This window comes from Lithobates pipiens, unplaced genomic scaffold (genome assembly GCF_037356315.1).
Source record: "Lithobates pipiens isolate NorthernLeopardFrog02 unplaced genomic scaffold, aLitPip1_a1.2 Scaffold_22, whole genome shotgun sequence".
In the NCBI taxonomy this organism is placed as follows: Eukaryota; Metazoa; Chordata; class Amphibia; order Anura; family Ranidae; genus Lithobates; species Lithobates pipiens.
In genome coordinates this window covers 29402001-29417491 of record NW_027507784.1, presented here as the reverse complement: position 1 = coordinate 29417491, position 15491 = coordinate 29402001, and the positions used below count along the sequence as shown (strand labels likewise).

At 43.7% G+C, this 15491-nt stretch overlaps 1 protein-coding gene across 2 annotated transcripts in view; it reads right to left on the bottom strand.

The window, feature by feature from the left end:
• SETD1A (SET domain containing 1A, histone lysine methyltransferase) overlaps positions 1-15491 on the bottom strand; it is an 83141-nt gene that overhangs the window by 44292 nt on the left and 23358 nt on the right. For both annotated transcript variants that reach the window (XM_077447224.1, XM_077447223.1), the window contains exon 7: positions 13395-14172. In XM_077447224.1, coding sequence (XP_077303350.1) covers positions 13395-14172 — 778 coding nt within the window. The remainder of the gene's footprint in view (positions 1-13394; positions 14173-15491) is intronic.

Below are 15491 nucleotides of genomic sequence, written 5' to 3'. Positions count from 1 at the left end.
GAACGGAGGGAGGCAATGACAGACCTGACAGTTTCCACAGAGAACTTTCAAACCTGAAGGAACAACTTGAGAGTCTTCAAACCCAGAATTTGTGGGACGTCTCGATTTGGTTTGTGAACCCTAAAAAAGGTTTGTGTAGAAACCTTGAAAAAGTGTTGTTCTCTTGGTAGAGGGGTAATAACCCCCTTGATACAAGGGCTGCCGGACAGCAGCAAACAGATCCACCCACCATGTCGGGAAAGGAGACAAGTTCGAAAGCATGAAGCAGGGAGGACGCAAAGTGCAAAACTCTAGTTTTCAGCCCCCATAAGTGACGCTGTACCCCAAGCTTCCCGAGTTTATCTCAGACCAGAAGACTGACACATAGCCTCCTCCCTCTTAGAAGTGGGGGAGATTCATTACTTGGAAGAAGGCTTGGAACCAGTCTTGGCTGTTTTGATAGGGCCAAGTATTCTTTTTCGAAAGCACCTCACCTATCTTAAACCTGGCAATGGAAGTCAGAGGGATGAAAGGAGCCTTTCCTAACCTCAGGAGTAGAAGTCCTAATGGTAGAGATGCAGGTCTTCCTTTTTTTGGGGGGGTGAATAATACTCTCACCCCCTGTAATCTCCTTGATTTACTTATCAAAGGAGGAACCAAAACAGGCATTCACCTTCAAAATGATCCATATGGATGGAAGACTCATCCTGCAGATTTGCCAAAATATGTCCGCCAAGCCGTTCACAAGGCAGCACAAAGCCATAGGCAAAGAGTCTGACTGACTGTGGACAGGGGCATCAACTAGGATGAAACGAAGATTTCGGGCCAAATGTTTAATCCAGACATCAATGGTCTGACAGACTGACATAGAAGAAACTGCAGAGTGCAAGATGGGGCCCACCAAGGAAAGTCTACCAAGTCCTTGAATACTGAACCATCCTCAATGGGAGCACTGAAGGTCTTGTTAATACAAGGAATGGCAGGATACATCAGGGAACAGTGAAACTTTCCTTAAAATAACATAGTTGAGTGAAAAGTTTTGGAAAACAGGCTCTACCGGCGAGTGGGCTGGGAAAGTCTTAACTGGTTTAGGAAATTTAAGGCACTCAGTGCTGGATATCTTTGGGTGAGCAGACTGAGGACGCTCCAATGCTAAGCAGGAGTGAACAGGGTCAATAAGAGTAGCGATAGTAATCCTTAATCTTCAGTACAGGCATGTCATCCTATTCCGATTCCTCAGAGCTATACCAGAAAGAAGAGGTATGGAATGCAGCCACAGTAACCCCACTGAAAGTGGGGCAGCCGGGTTGCAATAGGTGCTCAGGTTGGGCAGGCACTTAAGTGAACAGTTTGTGTAGGTGCCCAAAAGAGAATCAAGGGGGAAGCACACAGGTATAGAAACCCCGGCACAGGAGTGCCATTACAGATAAAATTGGTACAAAGTTTAACAAAAGCCCAGCACCCCTGGCGCTTAGCCGTGACAACCTGAAGGGTGGTCAGTAGCCACCATACTCCCCAAGGGGGTTGGGAGACCAAATTTGGCACTCTTGGTATGAATGTTTAAAAGGGGTTTCCAACCTTTACTCAAAACAAAGCATCCGAAGGCAGGACCACCATGGGAATAACTCCACCTTAGCTTTGCTGGCCACGGACAAGGATCTTCAGGAATGGGGGGGGGGGGGACTAAACCAATCCAGATGCCACAGTGGCAATGGTGTAGCAGGAAACTTGATAGAAGAGTCTACTTGGTGGAATATCACTCCAAAAAAAAATGGCGCGCTGGTAGGGGTAGGGTAGAAGGATTGGTGCTGCTCTATGCAAAACCATCGCACAGAACTGAAAAGTATAGGCAAGTAGGTTTACGTTAAATTTAAAACAGCAGTCTTTGTTTTTCTGAGTTCCCCCATGACAGTTTTATTATTATCTGTTGATCCTGCCAGTAAAGATGTCATTTTTTGCCTTTTCCTGTAACAGGCGGAGCTCTACAGAAAAAGTGGCAATTATCCTTACAGGAAGGAGCAGCTTCTAAATGGTCAGGACAGCTTTGAATCAATCAGCAAAGGGGCAAGGACTGCAGTGATTCAAATAAAGGCATAGCTTGCCGGTCATTACCACAAGAGAGTGGCAACACTCCTACAGCATTAGGAGCTGATGGGGCAGGGTAGTCGCCCCCTTTAAAGGAAGGCCTGACCTCAGGCATCAGGCCCATTTTTTTTTTTTTTGGTAGCTCTCCCTATCCCCTTAACAGATGACTTTAACCCCTTTACGACCAGCTCAAAAAAAAAACCTGCAGCAGCAAAAGGGTGGGCTTTACAGCCCACAAACTGCATATAGATGTCGCTTGGGCGGCCGATGTATATGTGATGAGAGCCCGCTCACTGCATGCTTCTAGCACAAAGACCGAGGTGTCAAAAGACAGCCCTCAGTCCAGACTAAAGATGGGAAGCCAGCGGGACCTACTTCTGATCATGTGACCACCGACTGACAAATTATTAATGATCCTTCATGGCATCAGTCAGTACTGTTTAAAGGGACACGGGGCAAACCAAAAGGAGTTAAAAAAGCCATTTGTAAAGCGTTTGTTGGCCACACACACACACACACACACACACACACACTTCATGGAAGGTCTGCTTTAAAATGTCAAGCAATTTCAATCTGCTTTTCATCACCTACACGACAAAAACATTTTCTGCATGTGACTGATGTGGTTCCAGGTGCTGTGCACACAACACTTCCCGCTCAGAAGACACTTTGTTGTGGGTGGTAGGCCGTCACCTCACATTTACTAGAGCAGCGTTTCTCGACTCCAGTCCTTAAGGCGCCCCCAATAGGTCACGTTTTCAGGATTTCACTCAGATGAAAACGGCTGTGGTAAATAATAAAAAGGCTGTGAAACCGATCAAATCACCTGTACAAAAAAATTGGAATGCCTGAAAAACATGACCTGTTGGGGTGCTTGAGGACTGGAGTAGAGAAACACTGTAGTAGAGAACAGCTTACCAACATTATAATGGAGAGACAGAGACTGGGGGCTGGGCTGGCACCCAGAATGGTTTTTGACTGGTTATTAACTGAACTTGTATATAAGAATCTAGAAACCAGAAAATATGGGATTGTATAGGTGCCACAAAAACAGATTGATACAAAAAAAAAAAAAAAATTAAAATACTACATTTATTATAAACATTTAAAATAGATACATTTCATGAAAATACATTTCTACAGATGAGATACGGGAGCTTCAGTTCCACATGTTTCACCAGACTATGGCTTCTTCAGGAGGCTTTAATAGATACTGCATACATAACCATTATGAATTAGAAAAATATATTTGTTAATCCATACATATATAAACCATTCAAAAATTCATAATGCAAATACTCATTATCTTCAGTGTTGCTTACGTTAATAGGTCATCTGGGAGAGCTCTCTGATCTGGGCCTAAATCCACAACTTTTTGTAAATACAGATGTAATAGATCACACACACCAACCGGAAATATTCCAGGGGAATATCAGACCATAGCGAAGAACACAAACCCGAAAGATACCTGCCTGGGAAAGGCTATACACTATATTAAAATGGTTAACGAAGTGCATACTGCCAAGTGCATACTGCTATCAAAAATTGCAATAGAAAGATAAAAATGTAATGATACATAAGCCTTAGAGTTATTGCATCTTTACATTTTTATCTATTGCATTTTTTGATAGCAGTATGCACTTAGGCCCCGTACACACGATCAGAAAATCGTCTTATGCCCCGTACACACGATCATAAAATCGTCTTATGCCCCGTACACACGATCAGAAAATCGTCTTATGCCCCGTACACACGATCAGAAAATCGTCTTATGCCCCGTACACACGATCAGAAAATCGTCTTATGCCCCGTACACACGATCAGAAAATCGTACGGAAAATACCGCTTTCGAAGCGATCATACGAAGCTTTCGAGAGCCAATCAGGACAGGTCATCCGATATTATTCTGTTGGACATGCACAAAAATTTTTTTCCGTACAATGCCAGACGCCGTGTTTATCAGTACAGCTATCGTTCGAAAATGCAATACAAATGCATTACAGCACATGACATTACTTCTGGTTTTTTTTTCTGTCGTGCGGGAATTTTCATGACTTTAGTCATCAGATTCGATCAGAGATTAGCATTCAATAAAAAATGGACGATCATTCGTCCGATAATCTCATCGTGTATATTGGGGCATTAGGCTATACAATATAATAGTTAACGCAGGGGTTGACAAATTTGCTTGGAATCTAGGAGCCAGCTAAAAAAGTTAGGAGCCAGGTCCGTGACGGCGATCTGGACCTGTCCCTGGCCTGACATGGAGACGAGTGAGGGGAAGATAGCCCCCAGCCCCCCACCTGTCTTCAAGTCATTGCCCATAGCTCTTAGAGGGACATTTTATTTATTTTTTTCAAATGACAAATTTTTTTTAAATTGCATTTTAGTGTAAATATGAGATGTGAGGTCTCTCTGACCCCAGATCTCATATATAAAAGAGGACCTGTCATGCTTTTTTCTATTACAAGGGATTTTTACATTCCTTGTAATAGGAATAAAAGTGACACACATATTTTTTTTTTTTAAAAGAACAGTGAAAAAAATAAAAATAAAAGTTAAAATAAGAAAAAAAAAATAGTTTTAAATGCGCCCTGTCTTGCCAAGCTTGCGTGCAGAAGCGAACGCATATATGAAAACGGTGTTCAAACCACACATGTGAGGTATCGCTGCGATCGGTAGAGTAAGAGCAATAATTCTAGCCCCAGACCTCCTCTGTAACTCAAAACGTGCAACCTGAAGAATTTTTTAAACGTCGCCTATGGAGATTTTAAAGGGTAAAAGTTTGTCGCCATTCCATGAGCGGGCGCAATTTTGAAGCGTGACATGTTGGGTATCGATTTACTCGGCGTAACATTATCTTTCACAATATAAAAAAAAAAAAATTGGGCTAACTTTACTGTTGTCTTTTTTTTTTTTATTAAATAAAAATTTTTTCCCCCAAAAAAGTGCGCTTGTAAGTCCGCTGTGCAAATATGGTGTGACAGACAGTATTGCAACGACCACCATTTTACTCTCTAGGGTGTTAGAATAAATAATAAAAAAATATATATTATATATATATATATATATATATATATATATATTTTTTTTTTTTTTTTTGTTTTTTTTTTTTTTTGTTTAGGGGTTCTAAGTAAAGGGATGGAGAAAGACTGGCCCATTAGCATTGTTGGTTGTAATTCCAACGGCCACCACAAGAGGGCGCCAGATTCCAGAAGGAACCATAGGATCACAGAAGGCCTCAAAGCCGGGGGCTCAATTACCGGCCGCCTGCGGCGCGGCCCGACGCGATCGCGCGCGGGGGGGGGGTCCACGGAGACGGGCTACCCTCAGCTATGCTGCCCCAGGCGCAAGGTCGCTGATTCTAGTCGCCAATGCGACCTGGCGACCGGGTTTTGTCGAGCACTGAGTTAACGAATTGCATACTTCTATCAAAAAATGCAATAGAAAGATAAAAAATGTAAAGATGCAATAACTCTTAAGGCCCGTATACACGATCTGAATATTGTACAGCCTTTTCCGCTAAATGTTTCCAAGAAGAAATTGAATAGGTAAATAAAGTCATGAAAATTCTCGTAAGACAGAAAAAAATTAATTAAAATCGGAAGTGATGTCATGTGTTGTAATGTTTTTGTATTTTATTTTCGGACGACAACTATACAGCCTAAAACGAAAATCGTACGAGGAAAATTTTCGTGCATCCGACATTTTTCGATCGGACAAGAACTGTTGTGATCGGCTCTTGAAAATAGGGTACACACACGATCCAAAAAAAGTGTACGATTCTTCCTCGGATGACACAGTTTTCGTACAAAATTTGGATAGTGTGCGGGCCATAAGGCATAGCTTTACATTTTTATCTTTCTATTGCATTTTTTGATAGAAGTATGCACTTAGTTAACCATTATAATATATTATATATCCTTTCCAGGCAGGTATCTTCTGGGTTTGTTTTCTCCCCTATGGTCCGCTAATACTCCCCTGGAATATTTCTTGTTGGTGAGTGATCTATTACATCTGCATTTACAAAAGGTTGTGGATTTAGGCCCAGATCAGAGAGCTCTCCCAGACCTATTTATGTAAGCACCATTGAAGAGGAGTATTTGAATGAGTCGCATGCATGAATTGTTCAATGTTTGATTTTTTTTTGACAAATATGTTTTCCAATTCAGAGTGGTTATATATGCAGTATACACACAAGACCCCTTTCACACTGGGGCGCTCTGCTAAAAATAGTGCCTGCAAAGCACCTTGAAAGAGCCGCTGCTGTGTCTCCAGTGTGAAACCCCCGAGGGCTTTCACACTGGAGCGGTGCGCTGGCAGGACGGTAAATAAAGTCCTGCTAGCAGCATCTTTAGAGCAGCGAAGGAGTGGTATATACACCGCTCCTAGCCATTGAAATCAATGGGGCAGAGCGGCTATACCGCCGGCATAGCGCTGCTGCAGCAGCACTTTGCAGTGGTTTTAACCCTTTCTCGGCCACTAGCGGGGGGGTAAAAGTGTCCCGCTAGAGGCAAAATTGGCGGCACTGCCCCCGCGCCAGTGTGAAAGGGGTCTTAAAGTCTCCTGAAGAAACAACAGTCTGGTGAAACATGCGGAGCTGAAGACATCACATCTCATCTGTAAAAATGTCTTTTATAAAATTTATGGATTTTAAAGGTTTATAATAAATTTTATATTTTTTATATCAATCTGCGTTTGTGGCACCTATACAATCCCATATTCTCTGGTTTCTACATTCTACAATTCTTAAAGCAGAGTTCCACCAATTTTTTGAACCTGCAAGCATTCCCATACCAATCTGCAAAAAAAAAAAAAAATAAGTCAATATACCTTTTTTCGTTTATTTCTTGCAGCCCTTTCAGTCCGGCCGCCTAGGTGATTACATCACAAGGCGCTTCCCATAGACTGCTGGGATATCAGCGTCAGCAATCCCACGAGTCCATGGGAATCGCCCATTACATTATTCAGCACCGCGCAGTGACGTTACTGCACAGGCGTGAGATCGGGAGGTGCGTGCTGGGTAGCTAGCTGCACCAAAATCCATGAAACAAAAACCAGCTGGCTTCAGATGCCCACAACCTCCATGAACTCTGCCCGCTTCCCAGATCAGACATAAATTAAACAATTTAAAACAAACAAGAAAGAAAACATTATTCACTATATCGAAATGTTAAAGTAGAAGTAGGAACAATAACAGGGATCATTAACAAAAAAGAAGATACTTGGGGACTGGAACTCTGCTTTAAAGGATGCGGTGCATGTGACTCTCAGATACTCAGCAACTTAAATTAACTTTTATATAATTTATTTTATAACCAAAATATCAAACACAGGGTCCTTCATTACACTGTCTGCAGAGCTCCCTGGGCTTTGTGACTGCCTCCATATGAACTAAAGACAACAGAGACAAGGAAGGGCGTGTATATGTATATATATATATATATATAATTTTAGGTTCCTTTTCAGCCATAATGTACCTAAACTGGACCTTTAGGCCTCACTCACACCAGCAGATTTTTTTTTCTGCATAGGGAAAAAAAAATGGACATGACAACTTTGTGTGAATAGGGCACATAACTGACGTGCATGAAAACGGATGTTCCCATCAGTTTCCATGCATGTATGGTGTGAACGAGCCCCGAGTCTTATACAGTTATATCAGCTCCTCTCCTGGCCTAAAACTGCTTACTTTGATCTAACTGCACTCTGTGAGCTTCTCATTAGAAGCTGCAGCAAGTCAGATAGAGCCCACCTCATTTCCTGGCTAGAGGACATCCAGCATCATTTGGCTTTTTTCTCCACAGCTTAACAGTCCCTGGCCCACCCCTTTTATTTATTGGGCTTCAGTTTTGTCCATCATGGAGGCTCAATATTACATGTGGGAGCTACAAAAGCTTAAAGTGATAAGAAAGGCATAGTTTTTTTTTTTTTTTAAAAGCAAACATGTCCTACTTAGCTGTTCTGTGTAATGGTTTTGCACAGAGCAGTCCAGTGCTCATGGGTCCTCCCCCCTGCAGTGTCCCCAACAGCAAGCTGCTTGCTATGGGGGCACTGGTGCATGTTTGTTCCCGAGCCCTGCTCTATGCCGCCTTAAAGCAGTGTTCGGGCACCATTGCGAGCAAGGGTACCAGCAGTGTAGCCTTACTGCTTCATGCCGGGTACCCTACAGCGCATGGGCGATGCCTACTCCTCTCTCCTACTGTCCCGGTGACAGGGAGGAGGAGGAGCTGTGGCTCGGACTCCCGGAAGTGGGAACAGGACACCTGTCAAAGACAGGAGACAAATGAGTGGAAGTTCCACTTTTGGGTGGAAATACTAAATTATCTTTTAAAAAGTCAGCAGCTAAACACTGTAGCTGCTGACTTTTAATAAGGACACTTACCTGTTCAGGGAGCCTGCAATGTCGCCCCCCGCCCCCCCCTCCAGGCCGATCCATCCATCGAAATGGCCGATCCATCCATCGAAATGGGTGCAAGCTCCACAATTCCAACTAAGGGAAATCTGAAGGCTGCACTGGCGGGTTCCTACTGAGCATGCACGAGTCGCGCGGCACTTCCTGAATGGCCCCCCCGGCATCTTGTGGGACACACTAAGGTCCCAGAAGGCAGTTGGAGAGAAGAGGACGCGACACACTGGGCTGCGGTGAGGCTGGGCGGAAGTACACAAGGTACTGCATAAAAGGGGGGAAAAAAATAATAATAATAAATAGCCAAAAATGGAGTGGTGGAAGGGTTGTCATTCCTTTAAAACAAAGTTGGTGGAACTCCACTTTAAGACAGAGTATCGACTCGGCCCCCTCTTCACTGGCTTGCTAGATGTGATTAACAGCAATGTGGGGGGGAGGGAGAGGGAGAGTGTTCAGGTGAGTATTAGGGGGGCACAGAAGGTTTTTCAACTTCATGCATAAAAGGTAAAAAAACCTTGTGCCTTTACAACCACTTTAATAGGAAGCCAAGTCCCTCCCACCAGCCATGACCTCCCTGCATTTCATAAAGAAGCAAAAAGACCCATGGATAGCATCCGATTCTAAAATAAGTTATTTACTTAAGTTTTTTTTTTTTTTTTTTTTAATTTCATTAGTATGTTTATAGATGAGTACTAAATTAATGTATTCATCAATACAGAGCTGCACTAATGCATGTCTGGAGTTTTTTTTTTTTTTTGATAGACTAAAGTTGGATTAGAACCGTTCAGGTTTTATTGCTGTCTCTGTCCCTGTTAAAAGGAGCTTCATCCTTTCTGAAAGTAAAAGAAAATCACAAATTTTGGGTTGTCCCCAGAAAATGTAAATCTTCCAATCAGGACACTAGTTCTGGTGACCTGGGGATCCCCCAGGGAATTTGCTTAATTTGCAGATATTTCCTCCTCTCTTCCTGTTTGGCTTTGGGTCAGGAAGTGAAGGAAAATCTCCCCAATGGGACACAGATGGTGAAGAAAAAATAAAATAAAAAATCTGACAGGGGTTGTACCCCTCCTCCAAAATGAGAAAAAAAAAAAAAAAAGTTTTGCCAATAGTTCTACTTTAAGTCTGGGTTCACACATATGCGAACACAGACATCGCATTGCTGTGCGGATCACATGTGATGTCTGTGCAATGGAACTCAGCCATAGAGTTTGTATGGCTGAACTCGCATTGGATTTGCACAAACAAGGTGCAGGGACCTTTATTTTTCCCGCACACTGGAATCGGTTTGCGTGGGTGTTCCCACCCATGTGATCTCATACCTGTCCGAATCCACAGTTGGCACTGCGATCTGTGAACCGATCTTGGGTGTCATTAACTTTGTATTGACACCCGCATCGGTTTGCAGAGAACAGTGTGAACTGCCTGCGGGGAGAGATGCGATGCGGGAACCGGCATTGGACTTGCTTGTTCCCACATCGCAATAGTGTGAACCCAGGCTAAGTGGCAACATTTTAAATGAGGTATAAAGAAGATAGAGGCAGCCCACAAACATGCTTGCAATGGGGCACTTTTATTTACAGTGACGTTTTCAGAGAACACCATACTGCAAAACCAATGCATAACAAAAAAAAAGCTGATCCACTTGTCAGGAAGGAACAATAACGTTAAAACAAAAAAAGTGCAAATCTCTGCTTAGTGCGAGTATGGTGCTCCGGCAGACCAGATAGTTCATCTCTACTGCGCCCTCCTCTGCCAGGGGTGACAACAGGGTACTAGTATATACGATCCCACAGGGTGTCAATGGTAGGACGTTGATGACGACGGCCTGGGCGGAGTGTGCCAGAGCAGCACTTCGGTGAAACAGCAAGATAAAATGGTGTTACTACATAGCCGGGTATCATCACATCGATCATGTACAACACTGGCCTGAATGTGGCGTAAAGCCAACACCTCATAAAACCCAACGGACCCCGGGACTCATCTCTAATATACACTTCCAGAAAACTAAAGCCAACAGGTGGCGGTCCCAAACACAACAGCCACTTCTGTTATAAACTGCATTTAAAGTAGAACTAAATGCAAAACTTTTTTTTTAGCGTTGGATAGAGTCTAGATGAATTAGAAGCCCTGTCAGGTTTTATTGCTGTGTCCCTGTTGGGGAGATTCCCCCTCTCCATTTGTCCGGCTTACCATAATCATTGAAAGAAAATCCCACATTTTTTGGCTGTCCCCAGAAAGGTAAAACAAGAGGGGAAATCTTCCAATGGGGAACTAGTTCAAGTGATCTGCCCCCCCCCCCAGGGATTCCCATAAATTTGCAGGGATTTCCTCTCACTTCCTGTTTTGACTATGGGAGAGGAAGTGAAGATAAACCTCCCCAATGGGACACAGATAGCAAAATAAAACGATAGGGGTTTATAAACTCTCCCTTACTCTATCCAAAATGAACAAAAAAATTCTGCTTTTAGTTCTAGTGATAAAAGGGAGAAAAAAAAAAAAAGAAAAGGGAAGTAGGAAATATTTGCAATAAGACTTTAGGGCTTCATTAAAGAGGAAGTAAACCCTTCCAAACCACTTGGACCTACAGGTAAGCCTAGATTAAGGCTTACCTGTAGGTCCAAGCAATATCTCCTAAACCTATATGGTTTAGGAGATATTTGCCCGAGAATGGGCACCGCTGTCTACGGCGCATGCGCCGTAGACAGCGGCACGCAGGCGCACTAAATGCGGCAAGTCCAAGAATGGATTTGCCTAATTTGTCGACTCCCGTGCGCATGCGCGGGAGTGACGTCATCGCGGCTTCGCCGCTGTGATTCGTCGGAGCTGCGAGACGCCACCAGCAACATGGATGTGGCGGACTACAGGGGACAGCGGCAACTTTGCTGGCTCCTGTGTCAGGTAAGTGACACATAATGAGCTACTATGCGATGCATAGTAGTCCATTATGCTTTACCTTTGCAGGGAAAAAAAGAGGAAGTAAACCCATCAGGGTTTACTTCCTCTTTAAAGTGTAATTCCAGCAACATGTATTTTTTACTTTTGGAAAATGTGGAAGAGATGAAACCATCTGTTATATTTTTGTTATTTCCATCTGTGACATCTCCCCTCTCTCCTTTCCCCCCCTCCCCAATGGGAAGATTTTTACATGAACTTAGCGATGCACCGAAATTTCAGCTGCCGAAAATTAATCAGCCAAAAAAGGTTTTCAGTGTTGTGCAGATAATGGCTGTGAAATTTTGACTCAATTTAACCACGATTGCCTTGCTTATGGTGTGTTTTTCATAGGTCATGTGACTCAAAAAATGCAAGGAAAAAAAACAAAACAAAAAAAAACAAAAAAAAAAAAAAACAGTAAAGTTAGCCCTATATTTTTTTTTTTTTAATGTGAAAGATAATGTTACCCCGAGTAAATTGATACTCAGCATGTCACGCTTCAATATTGAAGCCCACTCATGAAATGGTTACAAACGTAAACCATTAAAAATCTCCATACCAATTTTGAGTTACAGAGGAGGTCTAGTGATCCAAGGATCGCGGTGATACATCACATATGTGGTTTGAACACAGCTTTAATATGTGGACGCGACTTATGTACACATTCGCTTCTGCACAATAGCTTGGTGGGAGGGGGTGCTTTACATTTCTTTTTTTTTACACTGTCCTTTTAAAAGAAAAAAAATAATTTTGGGTCACTTTTATTCCTATTACAAAGAATGTAAACATCCCCTGTAATATAAATAAATAAAAAAAATCATGACAGGACCTCTTAAATATGAGATCTGGGGTCAAAGACCTCAGATCTCACATTTACACTTAAATGCAATAAAAAAAAAAAAAAATCCCCTACAAGACCATTGGGCGTAAGTAACATTTGACGTCGCTTTCGCCATCTAATGTTTTGGAGCCAAGTGGGGAACACCCCCCCCCCCTCCATCTTTCCCTCACTTGGCTCCGGGCCTGTCAGGGGAGAAGACGGCTCCAGTAAGCGGTGGAAACAAACAAAGCACTGCGTGAGTGGCCCTCTCCCGCCCCCGATAAAAGTGCTCTTGTGGCGAATCCCCCACAGAGACCACTTTTATCATAAAGACATCCGCCCGCTGTGGTTGAAAATACCAGGGTCGTGGCAGCTAGCTGCTGCCATAATGGTATTTAGCGTCAAAATACCAACGCACAATGATGGCGGTTTGCGTTAAGTGGCTAAATATCCCACTAGTTTGATCTTGCTTTTATAATAAAAAAATAAATAAAAAAATTACAAAAAATAAATAAAGTTTTATTACTCAGATCGCCAACTTGTGATCTGCCCGACTTCCTGCTCATCAGCTATCCTTATTGTTTGTGTATTTTATGTGCAGGCCAATTCCTCTTCTTCCAATGTGGTCCATGAAGGTCAAAAAGGTTGGACACCCCTGCTCTAACCCTTTATTTGATTTTGAACACGGCAGGGTAAATTTGGAGCCTTTGTCATGTTGTAATGTCTACTGGGGACATTTTTACCTCACTTCAGGACAGGAAGGGATGTGAAATGTCTTAAAACCATAAATTTATAGTAGTGAGGGGGGGGGGGGGTTATAACTTCTGACTTTACAAAAGGACAGGGGGGCCACCACCAAAAGGCCACCCCTTAGTCATGCTTGTAGTTTTAGGGTTGCACCTAGGGTCCTGCTCCTAAAGGTGGCAGCACCACCGTGTCCTTTGGCCGTGTCCTTCAATGAACTCAGAGAAAAGGATTTTAAGGTGAATAGAAAAATCCAATTGTATTCTAGACACCGCTGATCATTCACCTTACAATGATTACATAGCCATATACTTCTACACACTTTTGAGACTATAGCTTTCCTTAAAACGTAATTGGTTGGAATTACTGGACTGCACCTGTTGAAAGAAGCGGTCAACAATTAAAAAAAAAATGTCCTCTTACCCGTTCCTGCCCGTTGGCCGTCCTACCAATATCTCCAAACCTCAGGAAGGCCTCGGCGGACACATCCTCAAAATTGGCAGGTGGAGGGGGAGTGTATGGCCCGTGCATGGGCATAGGTGGGGGAATCTCTTCCTGGACCGTGGTCTCCTGTGTGGCCCCATCCGCCGTCCCTTCATCCTCCTCCTCTGTGTCAGAAGGCAGGAAGGAGAATTTAGAGCGCTGTTCCTTTAGTAGCGCCTCAATACGCGAGTCTAGACTGCTGCTGTGCTGTGTGAAAGGCAGGCTCTCAGAGACTCCATCCGGGAGCGGGGAGCAGGAACGCGCTGGGGAAGGAGGAGGGGAACAGGCCGGGAGCGGGGGAGGTGGAGGCGGCGGCTCCCAGCTCTCAGTAGGTGGCGGCGGGGGCTGCAGTGAAGAAGAAGATGGTGGAGAAGGCGGAAGTGGGGGATGAAGTCGATAGTCCCGGTCAGTCTGAGGATCGTCCGGAGGGAGTGGCGGAGGTGTAGGCAGGGGAGGCGTCCCAGGAAAGCGGTGTAAAGGTGGCTCCTCTGGAGGCGGGGGAGGTTTCCGGTGGCGAGACCGGTAGGACTGAGGAGAGGTTCGATGTTGGTGCCTGTGGTATCGCCGGTGACTGCTATCGTGCTGCGAAGAAGATGAGGAAGCTGAAGAATAGTGGTGTCCAGAGCGCCGCGAGTAGGAGTCGCCAGAGCTGTTCTCCTGCCGTCGTGACTTGTATCCTGAGGTGTCATGGGTGCTGGAATGGCTGGGGGTACTCTGCCTGTGAGACAAACAGCCAATCAAAAACACAAAATAGATAAATGGTCACTTTAGCACTGCCCCCATACATTAAAGCCCAACTCCAGAAGCAGCATTTTTAGATCTTGGTTACATAAATGTCAGCTTTTTAGTACATCAGGAACTATCCAAGCTCTGCTAAGGGCTCCAGACATGTACATGGGAAAGACGCACTTCCAGATCCCCAATGCATGTGAATGGTGTGAATGGTGCCTACAATCTACACCAGCTTCACTGTTGTGACTCCGCCCTCCCACACTTTGCTGCTCCAATGACATCTCCCCTGCACCCTGCTTTATGAGCGGCACAACAGAGTGAGGGAGATTGAAGCACAACACTGGACATTCTGCTGTCCGCTGTACATATTAGGAGCTCTGTGCAGAGCTTAGAAAGATTGTGACGTACAAATTGACATGGTTTATGCGAGAAATAAAAATTTCAAAAAAGTAAATAAAATAAATAATGGAGGAATTTACTAAAACTGGTGCAGCTGTGTAGAGTAACCAATCAGCTTCCATCTTCAGCTTGTCCATTTAAGCTTTGACAATAAAACCTGGAAACCGATTGCTTATTATGCACAGCAGCACCAGATTCTGTGTGCACCACTTTTAGTAAATCTCCCCAACGTGTCTGGAGCTGGACTTTAAAAGAGACCCTGTCACCTTCAAAAAAGCATTCTTCTGCAAACATCATTCCACAAACCCTTTATACTCACCTTACCTGCGCACCCCTTGCAGCTCCTTGCTCATCCACAGCCGGAACTGAATTCGGCTGTGCCAGATCTTCGGGTCATGTGACAGTGCACTGGCCCAGCAATTGGCTGCTAGGCCCAGGCACCATCACAAGGGACTAGGTCACATACTCCCACATACCCTGTGTCGGGTATTCTCGTCAGCTGTAAAAGGAGAAATGAACTGCGAAGAAGCACAGGTAAGATGAGTATAAGAGGTTGGGGGGGATGTCCTTTACAGAGATGCTTTCACTTTGCCCTGCACGACTAAGGCGACAGGGTCTCTTTACCAACATATTTCAACCCCTTCCTTTCGAGGCCGTTTTTCAGTGCTATGATAGTTTGACTGACATTTACTTAGTCATGCACCATTGTACCCAAATGATTTTAACATGTTCTTTTTTGATGCAGATAGGACGCTCTTTTGGTGGCATTTCATAATCACTGTGTGTTTTAAAGTGATTGTAAAGTTTTTTTTTTTATATATATATATATATATATATATATATATATATATATATATATATATATATATATATATATATATAAAAACAGGTCATACTTACCTGCTC